Source organism: Scylla paramamosain, chromosome 42 (assembly GCF_035594125.1).
Source record: "Scylla paramamosain isolate STU-SP2022 chromosome 42, ASM3559412v1, whole genome shotgun sequence".
Classification (NCBI taxonomy): domain Eukaryota; kingdom Metazoa; phylum Arthropoda; class Malacostraca; order Decapoda; family Portunidae; genus Scylla; species Scylla paramamosain.
Window position 1 is genome coordinate 9,020,001 of NC_087192.1, and position 20,000 is coordinate 9,040,000.

At 41.4% G+C, this 20,000-nt stretch overlaps 1 protein-coding gene across 1 annotated transcript in view; it reads right to left on the reverse strand.

Moving 5' to 3' along the window:
* LOC135093148 (NACHT and WD repeat domain-containing protein 2-like) overlaps positions 1-20,000 on the reverse strand; it is a 92,461-nt gene that overhangs the window by 60,923 nt on the left and 11,538 nt on the right. Inside the window, 6 exon segments of the mRNA XM_063992059.1 lie at positions 7,182-7,326; positions 7,612-7,701; positions 7,703-7,816; positions 8,398-8,514; positions 12,312-12,400; positions 18,284-18,415. Coding sequence (XP_063848129.1) covers positions 7,182-7,326; positions 7,612-7,701; positions 7,703-7,816; positions 8,398-8,514; positions 12,312-12,400; positions 18,284-18,386 — 658 coding nt within the window. The 5' untranslated portion in view covers positions 18,387-18,415.

Sequence of the window (20,000 nt, forward strand, 5' to 3'; positions counted from 1 at the left end):
AGATAGGCAGGAAATTAAACCAACAGGACGGTAGTTTGAGGTATTAGAACGGTCACCCTTTTTAGGAACACGTTGAATGTAGGCAAACTTCCAGCAAAAAGGGAAGGTAGATGTTGACAGACAGAGCTGAAAGAGTTTGACTAGGCAAGGTGCAAGCACGGAGGCACAGTTTCGGAGAACAATAGGAGGGACCCCATCAGGTCCATAAGCCTTCCGAGGGTTTAGGCCAGCGAGGGCATGGAAAACATCATTGCGAAGAATTTTAATAGGTGGCATGAAGTAGTCAGAGGGTGGGGGAAAGGGAGGAACAAGCCCAGAATCGTCCAAGGAAGAGTCTTTAGCAAAGGTTTGAGCGAAGAGTTCAGCTTTAGAAATAGATGTGATAGCAGTGGTGCCATCTGGTTGAAATAGAGGAGGGAAAGAAGAAGAAGCAAAGTTATTGGAGACATTTTTGGCTAGATGCCCAGAAGTCACGATGGGAGTTAGTTCTTGAAAGGTTTTGACACTTTCTGTTAATGAAGGAGTTTTTGGCTAGTTGGAGAACAGACTTGGCATGGTTCCGGGAAGAAATATAAAAGTGCATGAGATTCTGGTGATGGAAGGCTTAAGTACCTTTTTGTGGGCCACCTCTCTATCATGTATAGCACGAGAACAAGCTGTGTTAAACCAAGGTTTAGAAGGTTTAGGACGAGAAAAAAGAGTGAAGAAATATACGCCTCCATGCCAGACACTATCACCTCTGTTATGCGCTCAGCACACAAAGACGGGTCTCTGACACGGAAGCAGTAGTCATTCCAAGGAAAATCAGCAAAATACCTTCTCAGGTCCCCCCAACTGGCAGAGGCAAAACGCCAGAGGCACCTTCGCTTAGGGGGATCCTGAGGAGGGACTGGAGCGATAGGACAAGATACAGATATGAGATTATGATCGGAGGAGCCCAATGGAGAAGAAAGGGTGACAGCATAAGCAGAAGGATTAGAGGTCAGGAAAAGGTCACGAATGTTGGGCGTATCTCCAAGACGGTCAGGAATACGAGTAGGGTGTTTGCACCAATTGCTCTAGGTCGTGGAGGATAGCAAAGTTGAAGGCTAGTTTTACCAGGATGGTCAGTGAAGGGAGAGGAAAGCCAAAGCTGATGGTGAAACATTGAAGTCTCCAAGAATGGAGATCTCTGCAAAATGGAAGAGGGTCAGATTGTGCTCCACTTTGGAAGTTAAGTAGTCAAAGAATTTCTTATAGTCAGAGGAGTTAGGTGAGAGGTATACAGCACAGATAAATTTAGTTTGAGAGTGACTCTGTAGTTATAGCCAGATGGTGGAAAACTCGGAAGATTCAAGAGCGTGGGCACGAGAGCAAGTTTAAGTCATTGCGTACATACTCGTAAACGCAACATCCAGCTTTGGATCGGAAAATGAGGATAGAGAAAGTAGGGAGGGAACAGGAAAGGGACTACTGTCAGTTGCCTCAGACACCTGAGTTTCAGTGAGGAAAAGAAGATGAGGTTTAGAAGAGGAGAGGTGGTGTTCTCTAACAGATTGAAAATTAGATCTTAGAACGCGAATGTTGCAGAAGTTAATGAAGAAAAAGTTGAGGGGGGTGTCAAGACACTTAGGGTCGTCGATAGAAAGGCAGTCCGACCTGGGGACATTTATGGTCCCCCTCCCCAGATGGGGACTCCGAGGCTGGTGTAGGAGTCGCCATGATGATTTTAAAATTTTTGAATGAAGGGTGTGTGTGTGTTATTAGGTGCTTGTAGTTTTTGTGTGGAGGAAGGGAGTTGTCTTTAGAGGGCAGGTCTGTGACTGCCCCCTTGTGTTGTGGGACACAAAGGGAAACGTTCAGTGAGGTCACAGCTGGGTTTAATGATAAGTTCACAGCACCCCCTGAACAGTGCTTTAGACCTCACTGGGAGTAATTATTGTTTCGGCAGGTGTCTACTGCCTCCTCCTACTGTAGTAGTAGTAGTAGTAGTAGTAGTAGTAGTAGTAGTAGTAGTAGTAGTAGTAGTAGTAGTAGTAGTAGTAGTAGTTGTAGTAGAGTAGTAGTAGTAGTAGTTGTTGTTGTTGTTGTTGTTGTTGTTAAGTAGCAGTAGTAGTTGTTGTTGTTTAAAAGTGGTAGTAGTAGTAGTTATTGTTGTTGTTATTGTTTAGTAGTAGTAGTAGTTAGTAGTTGTTGTTGTTGTTGTTTTAAGTAGTAGTTGTTGTTTTTAGTAGTAGTAGTAGTAGTAGTAGTAGTAGTAATATTGGTATAAGTATCAATTTGAGTTTTCCCCATTATCGTTTATCATTATCTTGTATCACTATTTTGTAACATGCGGATATTACGCTGAGAAAGCTGCTGCTGTCTTTGACACATCAAGCTGAATTTTTTCGTGAGGAAATTAACACTAATATCCTTCCATTATGTTGGCCACTACAGTGTTTAGGGAGGCGGAGTGTGCCATGTGGACCTTAGGCTTGCGATGGTGACCTGATCAAGCAATTCCGTGCCTATTGGTTGGAGACGTCCTGACGCCCTTCACTTTCGCGCTTCTTTTTTTCCCCTCTTTCCTCCCCTCCTATTTCTTCTTCCTTCAACCCCGTTTCTCTCCTCTTCCTCTTCTTTTATTTCCTTCCTATATCTTTCCCATTGATTTCCTTTCTTCTTTCCTTCTCTCTTTTCCTTCATTTTCTTCCTTCACGTTAATCCCCTTCTGTTCCTTCCCTTCCCCTCTCCCTTCCTTCCTTCCTTCCTACCTTCCTTCCTTCATTCCTTCTTTCCTTCCTCCTTTCTTTCCATGACTGAACATTACACATAATCGTGACCATATGCTTCTGGGAACCCACTGGAGTGCCGTTCTGCAACTCGCCTTCTCTAGTTTGGTATCTCTCCCCTTTTCCCCCTCCCCCTCCAAAAAAAAAAAAAAAATGAAGTGAGAAAAAGGTAACACAAAGCATTCGAGGGGCAGGAGATCAGTAAGGTCACTTTCCTGCATCGAAGCTTAACGAGTCTTTCCTTGTCACTTCTCAGGGTATCTGGATATTTCAATTTCCTAACCTACATTATCTTTCTTTTCTTCCTTCTTATTCTTTTTCTCTCCCCTTCCCTCCTCCTCCTTCCTTCGCCACCACGTGCTTTTTTCATGAAAGTTGCATCTTCTTCCTCTTCCTTTCCTTTTCCTCCTCCTCCTCCTCCCCCAACGGAGTTAGAGTTGTGACACACCACGAGCCAAGTTTTCCTATGCGCATTGCTCTCTCTCTCTCTCTCTCTCTCTCTCTCTCTCTCTCTCTCTCTCTCTCTCTCTCTCTCTCTCTCTCTCTCTCTCTCTCTCTCTCTCTCTCTCTCTCTCTTTCTCAGTGTTGCTCTCACATGGAAGAGAAACACAAGAATTCGCAACTCGTACTTTGAAGGAGGATAGAGAGAGAGAGAGAGAGAGAGAGAGAGAGAGAGAGAGAGAGAGAGAGAGAGGAGAGAGAGAGAGAGAGAGAGAGAGAGAGAGAGAGAGGAATGCTCAGATCTCCGAGGATAAAAATAACAAAAGAGAGAACGCGTTTAAGAATAATGAGAACTTGGAAGCGGAAAATGAGAAATATGTAAACGAAAATAACAAAGACATGGCAGCTTCGGTGTTTCTCTAGATATGAATGCGTGCCTCTTCGCAGTAGTATTAAGCAGTATTAAGTAGTATTAAGTAGTATTGTCCCATAGACAAAATCCAAAACTCGCCGCGTCGCCGTTCACTCTTTTGACTCTGAGGCGAACACACTTCTGATTCCTCCGTGACGCGCCAAGAACGGACAAGATTCACTCCTGGCTCGCTCAGAGATGGAGCAGAAATACTTGAGGCACCAAAGACGGGCCGTAAGTGAACCTTGCCTTCATGGAAACAACACCTTGCCATGATCGAAGAGCGTGGAAACATGCCTGGACACTCAGAACTATTTACTGGCAAGACACCACGACTGTCACGACACCACTGCTTACATATAAGTCAATGCGTGTGAAGAGGGTGTAATCCATCACCGTTGTATAATAAACACCACCTCTACTATCACCACCACCACCACCACCACCACCACTACTACTACTAACTACTACTACTACTACTTCTGTTCCTGTTGCTACTGCTGCTATTGCTACTGCTGCTGCTGCTGCTGCTACCGCCTCCACCGCTATTACGACCACCAATGTCACTACGACTGTCACCACCACAGTTGTTTAATACTCATCACTACTACTGGCACCATTACCACCACCTACTAATGACGCTACCATCATCACTACCGATACCATCACCACCAAGACCACCACTACTAATGAATGCCACTACCATCATTATTTCTACTGCCACCATCACTACTAATGCCGCCACCACCACTACTAATGCCACCATCACCACCACCATCACCACCACAACTATCACCATCACCACCACTACTAATGTCACTACCACCATCACTACTACAACTGCCACCATCACTATCACCACCAACACTGCTGCCGCCGCCATCACCCACCACATCCACCACTACTACCACCACCAGCTCTACAGTTAATTAAGCGGGTCAGGTTTCCCTCAGTCACTCTGCTTTGCAACATATTCACTTCATGTCATACTCATATTTCTTCCTTCCCCTTCCGCTCCCCTCTCATTCTTTCCCTAACCCCGTCCCCTCTCTTGTACCACCCCTTCTTCTGTCCATAACATGCAACATCACCACCACAGCCAACAACAACAACAACAACAACAACAACAACAACAACAACAACAACAACAACAACAACAACAACAACGACAACGACAAACATATTAATCCTGGGAATTACGTAAAAGTGACATACTTTCATATTTACATTTTCTACTCTGTTCCTTCGCTTTCGCTCTCCTCTCGCAAAATGATTTTAAAAGTCCATGACAATTCTTTTTTTTTTTTTTTTTTTTTACATCAAATCTTTTTTCTTTTTTCATCCAAAGAAATAGCAATGCTGTAAGTTCTGCACGCTAGTAGCTTGACGTGTGTATGTGTGTGTGTGTGTGTGTGTGTGTGTGTGTGTGTGTGTGTGTGTGTGTGTGTGTGTGTGTGTGTGTGTGTGTGTGTGTGTGTGTGTGTGTGTGTGTGTGTGTGTGTGTGTGTGTGTGTGCAAAAAGTAATTTTGTAAAGTTCTATAGATTCCACTACAAAAATTTCACCCAAAATAATTCCTCTCATAAAATATTTCAACAAACTTATCACAATAATATCAATGACCACAGGAGCGGTATATATATATATATATATATATATATATATATATATATATATATATATATATATATATATATATATATATATATATATATATATATATATATATATATATATATATATATATATATATATATATATATATATATATATATTTTTTTTTTTTTTTTTTTTTTTTTTTTTTAAGGGAGAGGGATAAACGCAAAACATGGATGAAATCTTCTTGTGGAAAATATACCGTATCCGGAAGAGAAACCTTAAGACATGCGTGGTGGTTCCATATTACACTATGATGGAAATTTTGATGCAACTGCACAGATGAAGGTGGCTGTCATGAAAAAAAAAAAAAAAGGGACTAGATAAAGAGGAGAAGCCAAGAATGCCAAACAAATTTATACATTATAAAAGCGCTGTTGCGAGGTCCATTTCTTTATCATGGACCCATTACTGTTTTTCTTGCGCTCAGGACACCTAAGTTAACATACACATGACCATTACACACGCACCCATATTAAGGAAATAATGAGATAACACATTTAGCAAAGCTCTTCAAGTAGTTTTAGAATTTACTCTGGAGATGATGAGAGAGAGAGAGAGAGAGAGAGAGAGAGAGAGAGAGAGAGAGAGAGAGAGAGAGAGAGAGAGAGAGAGAGAGAGAGAGAGAGAATTAGTCTATATGAAAACTAATGGAAAATGCGAAAAAAATAGAAAAATAGAAGGCAGAAAATAGGAAAAGAAAAGGGATGAGCAAGGTAAGAGGTGGTGCAAAGATGAAAACACGATGTTCGATGAAATTACACATGAATACTGTCACTACCTTTTATAGTCCTTCCTTACCATCGTGTCTCTCTCTCTCTCTCTCTCTCTCTCTCTCTCTCTCTCTCTCTCTCTCTCTCTCTCTCTCTCTCTCTCGCTGGCCCTGCCCCCTCCCTCCGGTGCCTCAGGACCAGGATCCGAGCAGTCTCCCTACTCTCTACGGCCGACAGGACTGCCAACCAGAGGGCCGGCCAGCGTTACTATTCAGCACTATGATGCCTTTCGTCACCATCGCTTCAAGTATCGCCGTCGGGGGCTATGGGTGGAGGAGGCATAATGTGGTGTCGGCGCGGCTGCGGCTTGGCTACCGCCCTCTGTGGCAGGTGGCTGGCTGGCTTGGAAGACGAGCCTCACTACACCTCCTGTCCCCTGTGCCACTCTCCCAACTCGAATCACTTGCGCCACTACTGCCTGGACTGTCCTGCTGTGGGAGACCTGCTCCCGCGCGAACAGCCTCTCCTCGCCGTGTGCCAACACCTGCTGCAAGGCGACCATCTAGACCTCATGTTAGCCCAACACCCACAGTTTGGCGGCTGTTAGCAATCAGTGTCTTTCATTTTACCACCCCTCAAATATTTCTGTCATCCTTTGCCTTTAGCATTCCTAGTTTTTCACTGTTGTACTAATCTTTTATTTTGTTGTTTATTTTTTATTAATTCTTATTTTATTCTGTTATGTTTATTTATTTCTTGTTTTCTTTATTTCTTTATTTATTTCTTTGTTTAATTTCCTTATTTATCATATTTATTTTTTTATATAATTTTCTTTCTTTCTTTATTGATTTTCCATATTGTTGTTGTTATTATTATCATTATTATTATTATTATTATTATTATTATTATTATTATTATTATTATTATTATTATCATTATCTTTTATTTATTTTTTTACTTATTTATTTATTTTCTGTTGTTACTGTTCTAACTACTCTTGTGTTGGTTATTGTTATTGTTCTTGTTATTGTTATTATTGTTCTTATTGTTCTACTCCTATTGTTCTTCTGTAAACTTCTGTTTTTGATCGTATGTATAGTCTGACGCCTGCCTTGTGCGCAATAAATTTATCAAACAACTCTCTCTCTCTCTCTCTCTCTCTCTCTCTCTCTCTCTCTCTCTCTCTCTCTCTCTCTCTCTCTCTTACCGGACATGAAATAGTTGTGCATGGCCTCCTTGTCCATCTTGTGTGTATTGTAGCATGCTTGTGCCGCCTTCCTCAGGAGCTTCTGCATTTTGACCAGCGTATCCCACCACGTCGCTTGGTCCTGAGCTTGCAACTTCGGCACACGCTGTCAATCAGAAAGGGAGGGATGAGAAAATACATACTCGTTTATAAAAAAAAATACTAGTATTCATCCTTGGACTAATCATTACACTACCTTTCGTGTGTGTGTGTGTGTGTGTGTGTGTGTGTGTGTGTGTGTGTTTGAGAGAGAGAGAGAGAGAGAGAGAGAGAGAGAGAGAGAGAGAGAGAGAGAGAGAGAGAGAGAGAGAGAGAGAGAGAGAGAGAGAGAGAGAGAGAGAGGAGAGAGAGAGGAGAGAGAGAGGAGAGAGGCAGGCACGTATAGACAAACCTTGTTGTTAAAGTTGACGAGAATAGAAGAAATGGGCTGTAAAATATAGACGAAAGGGACAGCATTGGAGTCTTTCTTGTACCAGGTGTCCGATGAGGATAGTGTCCACGCCCATGTTGATGCGAGCCTCCCGCAGCATGAGCAACTCCGACCCCAAGATCACTGACGGGATGGGTCTGTAACCATACTTCTGCCCTCCGAAAAACTGCAAAAGGAAAGGAACAAGGCAAAGAAATGAGAACTGTTCTCAAGATATACAGGTGTAGATTTAACTAAAATCTATTATATATATATATATATATATATATATATATATATATATATATATATATATATATATATATATATATATATATATATATATATATATATATATATATATATATATATAATATATATATATATATATATATATATATATATATATATATATATATATATAATATATATATATATATATATATATATATATATATATATATATATATAATATATATATATATATATATATATATATATATATATATATATATATATATATATATATATATATATATATATATATATATATATATATATATATATATATCCTCCACTTAATCCTGATCAGCATCCTCCTTCTCTTTCTCCTCCTACCCCGACAAACCCAAGACAAATCGCACCATTATCACACCAAAGAAGCAGAGAGAGAGAGAGAGAGAGAGAGAGAGAGAGAGAGAGAGAGAGAGAGTTAATAAAATGCATGGTCCAGTTGAGATGAAGCCATTCACTCCTTGACAAACTCACCACAAAGTTGGGGCCCATGGACAGTCTTTGGCAGTTGTCAATCTCCCTCATGCAAAGTTCAGTTGTCATGTGGTCGTCCGTTGCCTCGTCCCTCACGCCCCATCTCATGTCCACCACCTGTGTCCAGTAGGAGTACGATGAAAAAAAAAAGGAAAGAACTGTCTTCCCTTGTCAAAGACGCTGCACACAGTGTTCAGTGGCTGCTTCACGGATGGAGTTCTGCTGATTTGATTTGATTTTATTTTTTTCGGAATTCTGGGTTTTATTTCCATGTGCATTACATTACTTATTATTTTTTTTTCCATGTGCACCATATGTGTGTGTGTGTGTGTGTAAATTCAATCTATTTTCTTAGGGCATCATTGTTCCATTAACAGAATCTTCATATGGATACATTCGTAACACTGTATGGTACTCATCTCAATATCGTTTCATGTGGATGTGTGAGAAGTCTTTTTCGTTGTCTATCTTGTTTTACTACAAATGGTTTACTTGTAAAAATAAATAAATAAAATGAAATAAAACAATAATAATAATAATAATAACAATGATGATAATAATAATAATAATAATAATAATAATAATAATAATAATAATAATAATAATATTATTATTATTATTATTATTATTATTATTATTATTATTATTATTATTATTATTATTATCAAATAAATAAATAAATAAAGTTAATTAACTGATATTTCTGACCATCTTGGAGATACACTCAACATTCTTGACCTTTTCTTAACCCCTAATCCTTCTGCTTATGCTGTTATCCTATCTTCTCCGGTTGAGCTCATCCGATCACAATCTCGTATCTGTATCTTGTCTTATCGCTTCAATCCCTCCTCAAGATCCCCCAAAGCGGAGATGCCTCTGCCGTTTTGCCTCTACTAAATGGAGGGAAATAAAGAGGTATTATGCTGATTTACTGCTTCAGTGTCAGAGACCCGTCTCTGTGGGCTGAACGTATAACAGAGGTGATAGTGTCTGGCATGGCTTTCTCTGGACCTAAATCTTCCAAACATTGATTTAACACAGCCCGTTCTCGTGCTATATATGATGGAGATGTGGCCCACAAAAGGTACTTGAGCCTTCCATCACCAGAATCTCATGCACGTTATATTTCTGCCTGGAACCATGCCAAGTCTGTCCTCCAAATAGCCAAAAATTCCTTCATTAAGAGAAAGTGTCAAAATCTTTCAAGATCTAACTCCCCTCGTGACTTCTGGCCAAAAACGTCTTCAGTAAGTTTGCTTCTTCATTTTTCCCTCCTTTATTTATACCTGATGGCACCTTTGCCATCTCAAGTATTTCTAAAGGTGAACTCTTCGCACAAACCTTTGCTAAAAACTCCACCTTGGATGATTCAGGGCTTGTTTCCCCTGTCCTCCACCCTCTGACTACTATACCTATTAGAAGCCTTCACAATTGTTTTCCGTGCAATCGCTGGCCTAAACCCTCGGAAGACTTATTGATTGCATGGGGTCTATCCTATTGTTCTCCGAAATTGTGCCTCCATGGTTGCACTTTGCACCTTGTCTATCAACATTGCTGGAAGTTTGCCTGCATACAGCCTGTTCCTATAAAAGTGCGACCGTTCTAATCCCTCTAACTACCGTCCTATTGCTTTAACTTCCTTCCTATCTAAAGTTTTTTAATCTATCCTGAACAGAAAGATTCCTAAACATATATCACTTCACAACCTTCAATCTGACCGCCAGCATGGGTTCCGTCAAGGCTGCTCTACTGGTTATCTTCTGGCTTTCTTTACTAAGTCTTGGTCATCCTTTTTCAGAGATTTTGGTGAAACATTTGCTATTGCCTTAAACATATCAAAAGCTTTTGATAGAGTCTTTGATTTCCAGACTACCCTCCTATGGCTTCTATTCTTCTCTCTATAACCTCATCTCAAGTTTATTTTATAACCATTCTATTGCTGCTGTGGTAGACGGTCCTGTTCTTCTCCTAAATCTATTAACAATGATGTTCCTCAGGGTTCTCTGCTGTCACCCACTCCCTTCATCAATGATCTTCTAAACCAAACCTTTTGTCCTATCGATTTTACGCTGATGATACCACCCTGCACTTTTCCGTCTTTTCGTAGGCGTCCAACCCTTCAGGAAGTAAACATTTTACGCAGGGAAGCCACAGAACGCCTGAATTCGGATCTCTCTAAAATTTCTTAATGGGGGAATGTCTCAAAACTCAATTCCTCCATCTATCAACTCAACACAACCTTCCAGACAACTATCCCCTCTTCTTCAGTGACACTCAACTGTCCCCCTCTTCTACACTGCACATCCTCGGTCTGTCCTTTACTTATAATCTAAACTGAAAACTTCACATCTCATCTCTAGCTAAAACAACTTCTATGAAGTTAGGCGTTCTGAGTCGTCTCGGCCAGGGGCCTTATCCGTCCATGTATGAAGGGGTATAGGGGGATTCCACTCATACCGCTCTTTTAGAGAGGGTGGAATCAAGAGCTTTTCGTCTTATCTACTCCTTTCCTCTAGCTGACTGTCTTCAGCCTCTTTCTCATCGCCGTAATTTTCCATCTCTTGCTATCTTCTACCGCTATTTTCATGCCAACTGCTTCTGATTTTGCTAACCGCACGCCTCCCATCCTCCCGCGGCCTCTCTGCACAAGGCTTTCTTCTATCTTTGATCCCTATTCAGTCTACCTCTTTAATGCAAGAGTTAACCAATATTTTCGATCATTCATTCCTTTCTCTGGTACACTCTGGAACTCCCTGCCTGCTTCTGCATTTCCACTTCCCATAACTTCAATTCTTTCAAGAGGGAGGTTTCAGGACACTTATCCTATAATTTTTTACTTCTGCTTTCGACTCTGTTCGGGAACTGGTGTAGTTTCACTCGAGGTCTATCCAGAACTCGAGATCAATGCATGTGTGAACAGCATGCCAGATATACAGTTCGATGCCTCATTTGCGCTCTGCTGTCATGGAGTGAACATTTCTCTGCTGCTTTGAAGATGAATTCGGTAGATGGTATATTCGGCTCATGGTTTCTTGGGACGGTTTGAATATTCATATACATTATTTTCGTGTCTAATGCTATTTTCTTACATTTTACGTGATTTTTGTTTCCTCAATAAAGTCTTCTTCTGGTTTCCAGTGAACCACACTCGATAAATGACGAATTCGTTTGTAAACACTATCACCTCTGCACTTTTGCCATGTTTAGTGTTTACAAGCGAATTCGTCCCTCACCAAGTGTGGTCCACTGGAAACCTAAAGAAAACTTAATTGAGGCAACGAGGATCACATAAAATATAAGAACAATAGCATTAGACACGAAAATAATGTATCTGAGTATTCAGATCGTCCCAAGAAACCGTGAGCCGAATATACCATCTACCCCATTCATCCTCACAGCAGCAGGGAGATGCTCACTCCGTGACGGCAGGGCACAAATGAGGCATCGAACCGTATATCTAGCATGCTATTCATGCATGCACTCATTCTGAGTTGTGCAAAGACCTCAAGTTAACCTACACTGGCACCTCAGTGCGCTCCCTTTTTTTTTTTTTCAATTTTGTTGCCCTTGGCCAGTGTTCTTCCTACATAAAAAAAAAGGAAGTTAATTAATAACTAAAAAAAATAAACACTTATTCCAGATCAAAAGGTCTCCTGAAATGTTAATTGCTTTACGTGAATATATATATATATATATATATATATATATATATATATATATATATATATATATATATATATATATATATATATATATATATATATATATATATATATATATATATATATATATATATATATATATATATATATATATATATATATATATATATATATATATATATTCTCTCTCTCTCTCTCTCTCTCTCTCTCTCTCTCTCTCTCTCTCTCTCTCTCTCTCTCTCTCTCTCTCACCTGAAATTCTAGACCATGTTTCTCCCTGCAAAACTCCTTCAGCCGGGGGTACACCTCTGCCATCAGGGTGTTCCTCTCCATCAGCATGTCTGTGGGCAAAAAGACAACAGTGTGTGTGTGTGTGTGTGTGTGTGTGTGTGTGTGTGTGTGTGTGTGTGTGTGTGTGTGTGTGTGTGTGTGTGTGTGTGTGTGTGTGTGCGTGTGTGTGTGTGTGTGTGTGTGTGTGTGTGTATGTGTGTGTGTGTGTGTGTGTGTTTGTGTGTGTGTGTCTTGGGTGAGGGAATGAGAAACGGTTTTCTTCATCCCGGCATTTGTCTGTGTGCCCTCGGCAGTATAAAGTGTGGGCGATCTAACCCCAGACGGGCGCTTCCAAGGATGAGAGACAGATAAGGATAGTTCAGTGAAACGTCATCAACTCAGCCATGATGTCACGCACTCAATGACGTCAAGATGGTGACGCAGGCTGGAAACCTTCGCCAGCAATAAACTCGTTCAAATCCCCATTCTTGTTTTTTTATTGTAAGATTCACATATTATACGAAGTGTTATGTTCCCTTAAAGAGTTCACAGTTGTACTGTACATGTAGTTTTAATTTGATGCGGTATTAATATTAGATAAGAATACATAATATTGTACAACCAGAGAGGCTAGTAAACGCTGGCTCTAGATCTTTGTCATTTTTTATATAGTCACAAACCTAGAAACATTAGATAATTTAATGAATTTCTTAGAGAAGCTTCAACATTCTCCCTAGGACGCATTACATGGATTTCACGTCTCACCCATCCTTTGCCTCACACCTTACATAAGTCTACCTAACTTTTTCTTCTCACGTCATTATACTTTTTCCGTACTTTTTTTTTAGTTCCAAATAACTATCCTTAACTTAAGACTTAGCGTTAGTCCTCATTAATAATTATAATAACAATTTAAACACAGATGTGAGCTGTATTTCTGTGAAAAAGAACAACTCTTTCAGGTTGACAGGAATATACTGTAGCCCTGTATATTCAGTATTGTACTGTGCAGGCATTTTGCTTTGTGGAGAAATTATTTCCCAAGGTTTTTAATTTCTCTGTTCACACGACTGTTTTTATTTTGTCAGCATGAAATGTATTGATGTGGGAGTGGTGGCGAGGGTAGTGTAGCAGTAGGTGTTCTGGAGTGTCCGCCTGTGTGATGGCAATGAGGCCGCCCGGGGTCTCCAGTACTTGTTCTTGTTGGGGATTTGATGGTGCCGTGCAGGCTGTGGCGCTACAACCTCTAGTGCCCAAAAGGTGCTGGCAGCAGGTAAGTGAATTTGTTAGATTCTGGTGAGTTGTCTAGTCTTGTTTTTTTTATTTATTTTTTTTTATGTAGGAAGGACACTGGCCAAGGTCAACAAAAAAACAATAAAAAAAATGCTCACTGAAATGCCAGTCCCATAAAAGGGTCAAAGCAGTAGTCAAAAATTGTTGAATAAGTGTCTTGAAACCTCCCTCTTGAAGGAATTCAAGTCATAGGAAGGTGGAAATACAGAAACAGGCAGGGAGTTCCAGAGTTTACCAGAGAAAGGGATGAATGATTGAGAATACTGGTTAACTCTTGCATTAGAGAGGTGGACAGAATAGGGATGAAAGAAAGAAAAAAGTCTTGTGCAGCGAGGCCGCGGGAGGAGGGGAGGCATGCAGTTAGCAAGATCAGAAGATCAGTTAGCATGAAAATAGCAGTAGAAGATAGCTAGAGATGCAACTTGGTGGCGGTGAGAGAGAGGCTGAAGACAGTCAGTTAGACGAGAGGACTTGATCGAGACGAAAAGCTTTTGATTCCACCCTGTCTAGAAGAGCAGTATGAGTGGAACCCCCAGACATGTGAAGCATACCCCATAAATGGACGGATAAGGCCTTTGTACAGAATTAGCAGCTGGGGGTGAGAAAAACTGGCGGAGACGTCTCAGAACACCTAACTTCATAGAAGCTGTTTTAGCTAGAGATGAGATGTGAAGTTTCCAGTTCAGATTATAAGTAAAGGACAGACCGAGCATGTTCAATGTAGGAGAGGGGGACAGTTGAGTGTCATTGAAGAAGAGGGGATAGTTGTCTGGAAGGTTATGTCGAGTTGATAGATGGAGGAACTGAGTTTTTGAGGCATTGAACAATACCAAGTTTGCTCTGCCCCAATCAGAAATTTTAGAAAGATCAGAAGTCAAGCGTTCTGCGGCTTCCCTGCGTGAAAAGTTTACCTCCTGAAGGGTTGGACGTCTATGAAAAGACGTGGAAACGTGCAGGGTGGTATCATCAGCATAGGAGTGGATAGGACAAGAAGTCTGGTTTAGAAGGCCATTAATGAATAATAAGAAGAGAGTGGGTAACAGGATAGAACCCTGAGGAACACCACTGTTAATAAATTTAGGAGAAGAGCAGTGACCGTCTACCACAGCAGCAATAGAACAGTCAGAAAGGAAACTTGAGATGAAGTTACAGAGAGAAGGATAGAAGCTGTAGGAGGGTAGTTTGGAAATCAAAGATTTGTACCAGACTCTATCAAAAGCTTTTGATATGTCCAAGGCAACAGCAAAAGTTTCACCAAAATCTCTAAAAGAGAATGACCAAGACTCAGTAAGGAAAGCCAGAAGATCACCAGTAGAGCGGCCTTGACGGAACCCATACTGGCGATCAGATAGAAGGTTGTGAAGTGATATATGCTTAAGAATCTTCCTGTTGAGGATAGACTGAAAAACTTTAGATAGGCAGGAAATTAAAGCAATAGGATGGTAGTTTGAGGGATAAGAACGGTCACCCATTTTAGGAACAGGTTGAATGTAGGCAAACTTCCAGCAAGAAGGAAAGATAGATGTTGACAGACAGAGCTGAAAGAGTTTGACTAGGCAAGGTGCAAGCACGGAGGCACAGTTTCGGAGAACAATAGGAGGGACCCCATCAGGTCCATAAGCCTTCCGAGGGTTTAGGCCAGCGAAGGCATGGAAAACATCATTGCGAAGAATTTCAATAGGTAGCATGAAGTAGTCAGAGGGTGGAGGAGAAGGAGGAACAAGCCCAGAAATGTCCAAGATAGAGTCTTTAGCAAAGGTCTGAGCGAAGAGTTCAGCTTTAGAAATAGATGTGATAGCAGTGGTGCTACCTGGTTGAAAGAGAGGAGGGAAAGAAGAAGAAGCAAAGTTATTGGAGATATTTTTGGCTAGATGCCAAAAGTCACGAGGGGAGTTAGATCTTGAAAGGTTTTGACACTTTCTGTTAATGAAGCAGTTTTCGGCTAGTTGGAGAACAGACTTGGCATGGTTCCAGGCAGAAATATAAAGTGCATGAGATTCTGGTGATGGAAGGCTTAAGTACCTTTTGTGGGCCACCTCTCTATCATGTATAGCACAAGAACAAGCTGTGTTAAACCAAGGTTTAGAAGGTTTAGGACGAGAAAAAGAGTGAGGAATGTACGCCTCCATGCCAGACACTATCACCTCTGTTATGCGCTCAGCACACAAAGACGGGTCCCTGACACGGAAGCAGTAGTCATTCCAAGGAAAATCAGCAAAATACCTCCTCAGGTACCCCCAACTAGCAGAGGCAAAACTCCAGAGGCACCTTCGCTTAGGGGGATCCTGAGGAGGGATTGGAGCAATAGGACAAGATACAGATATGAGATTGTGATCGGAGGAGCCCGACGGAGAAGAAAGGGTGACAGCATAAGCAGAAGGATTAGAGGTCAGGAAAAGCTCAAGAATGTTGGGCGTATCTCCAAGACGGTCAGGAATACGAGTAGGGTGTTGTACCAATTGCTCTATATCGTGGAGGATAGCAAAGTTGTAGGCTAGTTCACCAGGATGGTCTGTGAAGGGAGAGGAAAGCCAAAGCTGGTGGTGAACATTGAAGTCTCCAAGAATGGAGATCTCTGCCAAAGGGAAGAGGGTCAGAATGTGCTCCACTTTGGAAGTTAAGTAGTCAAAGAATTTCTTATAGTCAGAGGAGTTAGGTGAGATGTATACAGCACTGATAAATTTAGTTTGAGAGTGACTCTGTAGTCATAGCCAGATGGTGGAAAACTCGGAAGATTCAAGAGCGTGGGCACGAGAGCAGGTTAAGTCATTGCGCACATAAACGCAGCATCCAGCTTTGAATCGAAAATGACGATAGAGAAAGTAGGAGGGAATAGAAAAGGGGCTACTGTCAGTTGCCTCAGACACCTGTGTTTCAGTGAGGAAAAGAAGATAAGGTTTAGAAGAGGAGAGGTGGTGTTCTACAGATTGAAAATTAGATCTTAGAACGCGAATGTTGCAGAAGTTAATGAAGAAAAAGTTGAGGGGGGTGTCAAGACACTTAGGATCGTCGACAGAAAGTCAGTCCGACCTGGGGACATTTATGGTCCCCTCCCCAGATGGGGACTCGGAGGCTGGTGTAGGAGTCGCCATGATGATTTTAAAATTTTTGAGTGAAGGGTGTGTGTGTTATTAGGTGCTTATAGTTTTGTGTGGAGGAAGAGAGTTGTCTTTAGAGAGCAGGCTGTGACTGCCCCCTTGTGTTGTGAGACACAAAGGGAAACGTTCAGTGAGGTCACAGCTGGGTTTAATGATAAGTTCACAGCACCCCCTGAACCCTGACCTCACTGGGAGTAATTATCGTTTCGGCAGGTGTCTACTGCCTCCTCCTATCTCTTGTGGAAAAAGACTGTGGTGTGCTTGAGTATCTTGAAGGCCAAACCGGCGTGTTCTCTAGTGATGATATTGTTATAAATGTGACGTCACGGATACATGGCGCGATGCATTGTGGGAAAAAAAAGTATTTGGTGAACTATCGTTATGGTCTCTCTTCGTTGGGCGCTTCCAGGTTTTCTTTGCCACTGTTTCTGTGGAGTTGTGTTCTGATGTGTTCTCGATGAAGGAAAAACTGAATGAGGGCTCGCTCTCTGTTATATGGTCTCCGACCGCTTGGCAACTGGTCTGAAGTAATTAATCGGATAAGACCGGTTACAGACCAGTCCCCGAGTGCTCTGCGCAAACATCAGATATAAGAGTGCAACAAAGATCGCTCTTTAATTGGTTGGCGAGCTGACAGACTGGTCAAGAGGGTAGGGTTTCCCAGACTTGTTGACCACGACTTGTATGTAAAATTATTTGGGAGGTTCCAGCAGAAGTCTACAAACACTTGGATACCCTTTAGTTATTTCAATGGTTAATTCTATGCAACTCCTGTTTATTTTCTTTGATTGTTTCGAGCTTTTAGTATTTTTAATATCCTATTGCCAAAAAATTTTTATTTATCTTTTATAATGTCAATAACTCATTATTATTACTGATACCATTTTAACATACAATGTTTTTATTGATTTTATTATATGTTGCGATTCTGTGATGGACCAACATTGTCATTACTCCCTGTCATAATGATAATAATATATCCTGTTGTGGTCAATGTAATAATAATAATAATAATAATAATAATAATAATAATAATAATAATAATAATAATAATAATAATAATAATAATAATAATAATGAATAACAATATTAATAGTAATAATAATAATAATAATAATAATAATAATAATAATAATAATAATAATAATAATAATAATGAATAACAATATTAACAGTAATAACAATAACAATAATAATAATAATAATAATAATAATAATAATAATAATTCAGAATTACCCAGGACCAGTCCCCGAGTGGGGACTGGTCCCAGACTTCTAGCGGACCACTCGTAGACAGGTCAGACCCGGATCACACACCAACTGTTCCGAAATTGCAAACCGTTCACAACTAGTTGGGAGCCACCACCTATAACTTCAGACTGCATCAGACTACTACCCGACCCCCACAAGTCGGCGAGCGGACCTACGAGGGATTCATGGAGTGAAGGCATCAGACTACTCGTAGGTCATCGGGAACCAGTCAGATAACCATGGTGTGACTAGGCCCTTAGGGCAATTAGATACCGAAAAGGAGGAGGAAGAGGAAGAGGAGGCGTAGCTTACCTGTGAATGTGGATGAAGTAAAGATGCGGCACACCTTGGAGCTGACTGGCGGCAGGGTCTCCAGGCTGCCAGAGAAGATCTTATCTACCGTACGGTCGTCCATTACGTCTCTGGGCCGTGGCAACCTCCACCCTACCCACACACGATGAAGGTCACTTCTCATGACAACAAGGGTAACATTACTTGTATTAACTTAAACAAGAGCGATTTAAGAAAAAAAAAAAAAAATCCACTACAAGACAAAGGCAAACCAACAATAGTCTACTTATGTTTGTCGGCTGTCCGTGTTTTCTAAACCATCTCCAAAAAATCTTCTGTATCATCTTCCTTCTCTCTGTCTAGTTCTATGTCTACTCTGCCTTATGTTACCATTCTTACTTAGGCCTAAATATCGTTGAAAACATCCTTTCAGCCTGAACTACACTGCTGACAGTTTTTGTAGTTGCCATTACTGCATCAAAAATTAGGGCTGCTCGTCACGATACCAGACATTGGATTATAGCTTTTACTTATAGTTGCATCCATACCACTTTTCTTTCAGGGAGGAACGGAAACATGGGGTGTAGAATAGTCCATCCCATACAGTAATCATACATCAAAGAAGTATAGAGTGCAGCGTGTAGCTGCTCAACGCACCCCACAAACAGACAGGAAAAACTCATACACAAATGCATTAATAAAACATGCTACTGATACGTGGAGCGTAAGTACCGAAGAGAGAGAGAGAGAGAGAGAGAGAGAGAGAGAGAGAGAGAGAGAGAGAGAGAGAGAGCCGATAACGTGTCCGCGGTCGTCCTAGCCCAGTTGAATAGGCTACCTGATTTATTTATTTTTTTATTTCCCCCCCTTCCCCGTTTGAACATCATATTGAGAGTGCCAACATTTGAAAGAATATAAAGTACAGAACAACATAATACAGTTAGATTTTTAATAGCTCCTTTGGGGAGGTGAAGCAAGCAAGATTATTGAGATGACTTTGTAGCCTGCAGCTAGCAGTGAGTCTGGCAAGCGCGTGTGTGCGTGTCACCACCGACCCTGAGACAAAATCAACGCCACTGACTTCTGGGGGGACTTAGAAGCCATGGCATTCACAAGCTTAGGACAATTGAATTTAAGGTTCCCAGCATTTTACAGTAAGATCACATAGGTTGCATACTGTGATACCAGGGGTATGGGTGCGGGTGGTAGCACTGGGAGAGGCGGGAAGGCAGAGAGAGCGGAGACGCATGGCCCGAGAGGAAGCCATCGTGTGCCTGCCTGCTTTGGAAATGTTTCCCTGCCTGTTTTGTGCCTGTCGTGCCCTGGGAGACTTATGGTGCCCCTGTGAACTTGTAAAACAGTGTACTTGCGGAGGATTTGTTAATAAACTTAGGAAATAGTGCCCGTGTTTTCCCTTGTGCCCTGGCCTGGTGTGTGTGTGTGTGTGTGTGCGCGCGCCTTGTCCCAGCGTTCAGAGTGACTTATTTGAGGCCCCGCTGCTCTAGTTTCTCGACGCGTGCCCGTGTGGATTACACGCCCGCTCGGAGTAAGGGGCGGGCGCAACAAGTGGTGTCATAGAGTGGGTTCACCATCCGGACCGACCACGCTGCCCTACAGTGGTTGAAGACTCTGAAGGTGCCGGAGGGTCAGCTTGCGAGATGGTTAGGGCGCCTCGAGCAGTACAACTACCGCATCGTTCACCGCCCGGGTCGTGTCCACTGCAACGCTAACAGTCTGA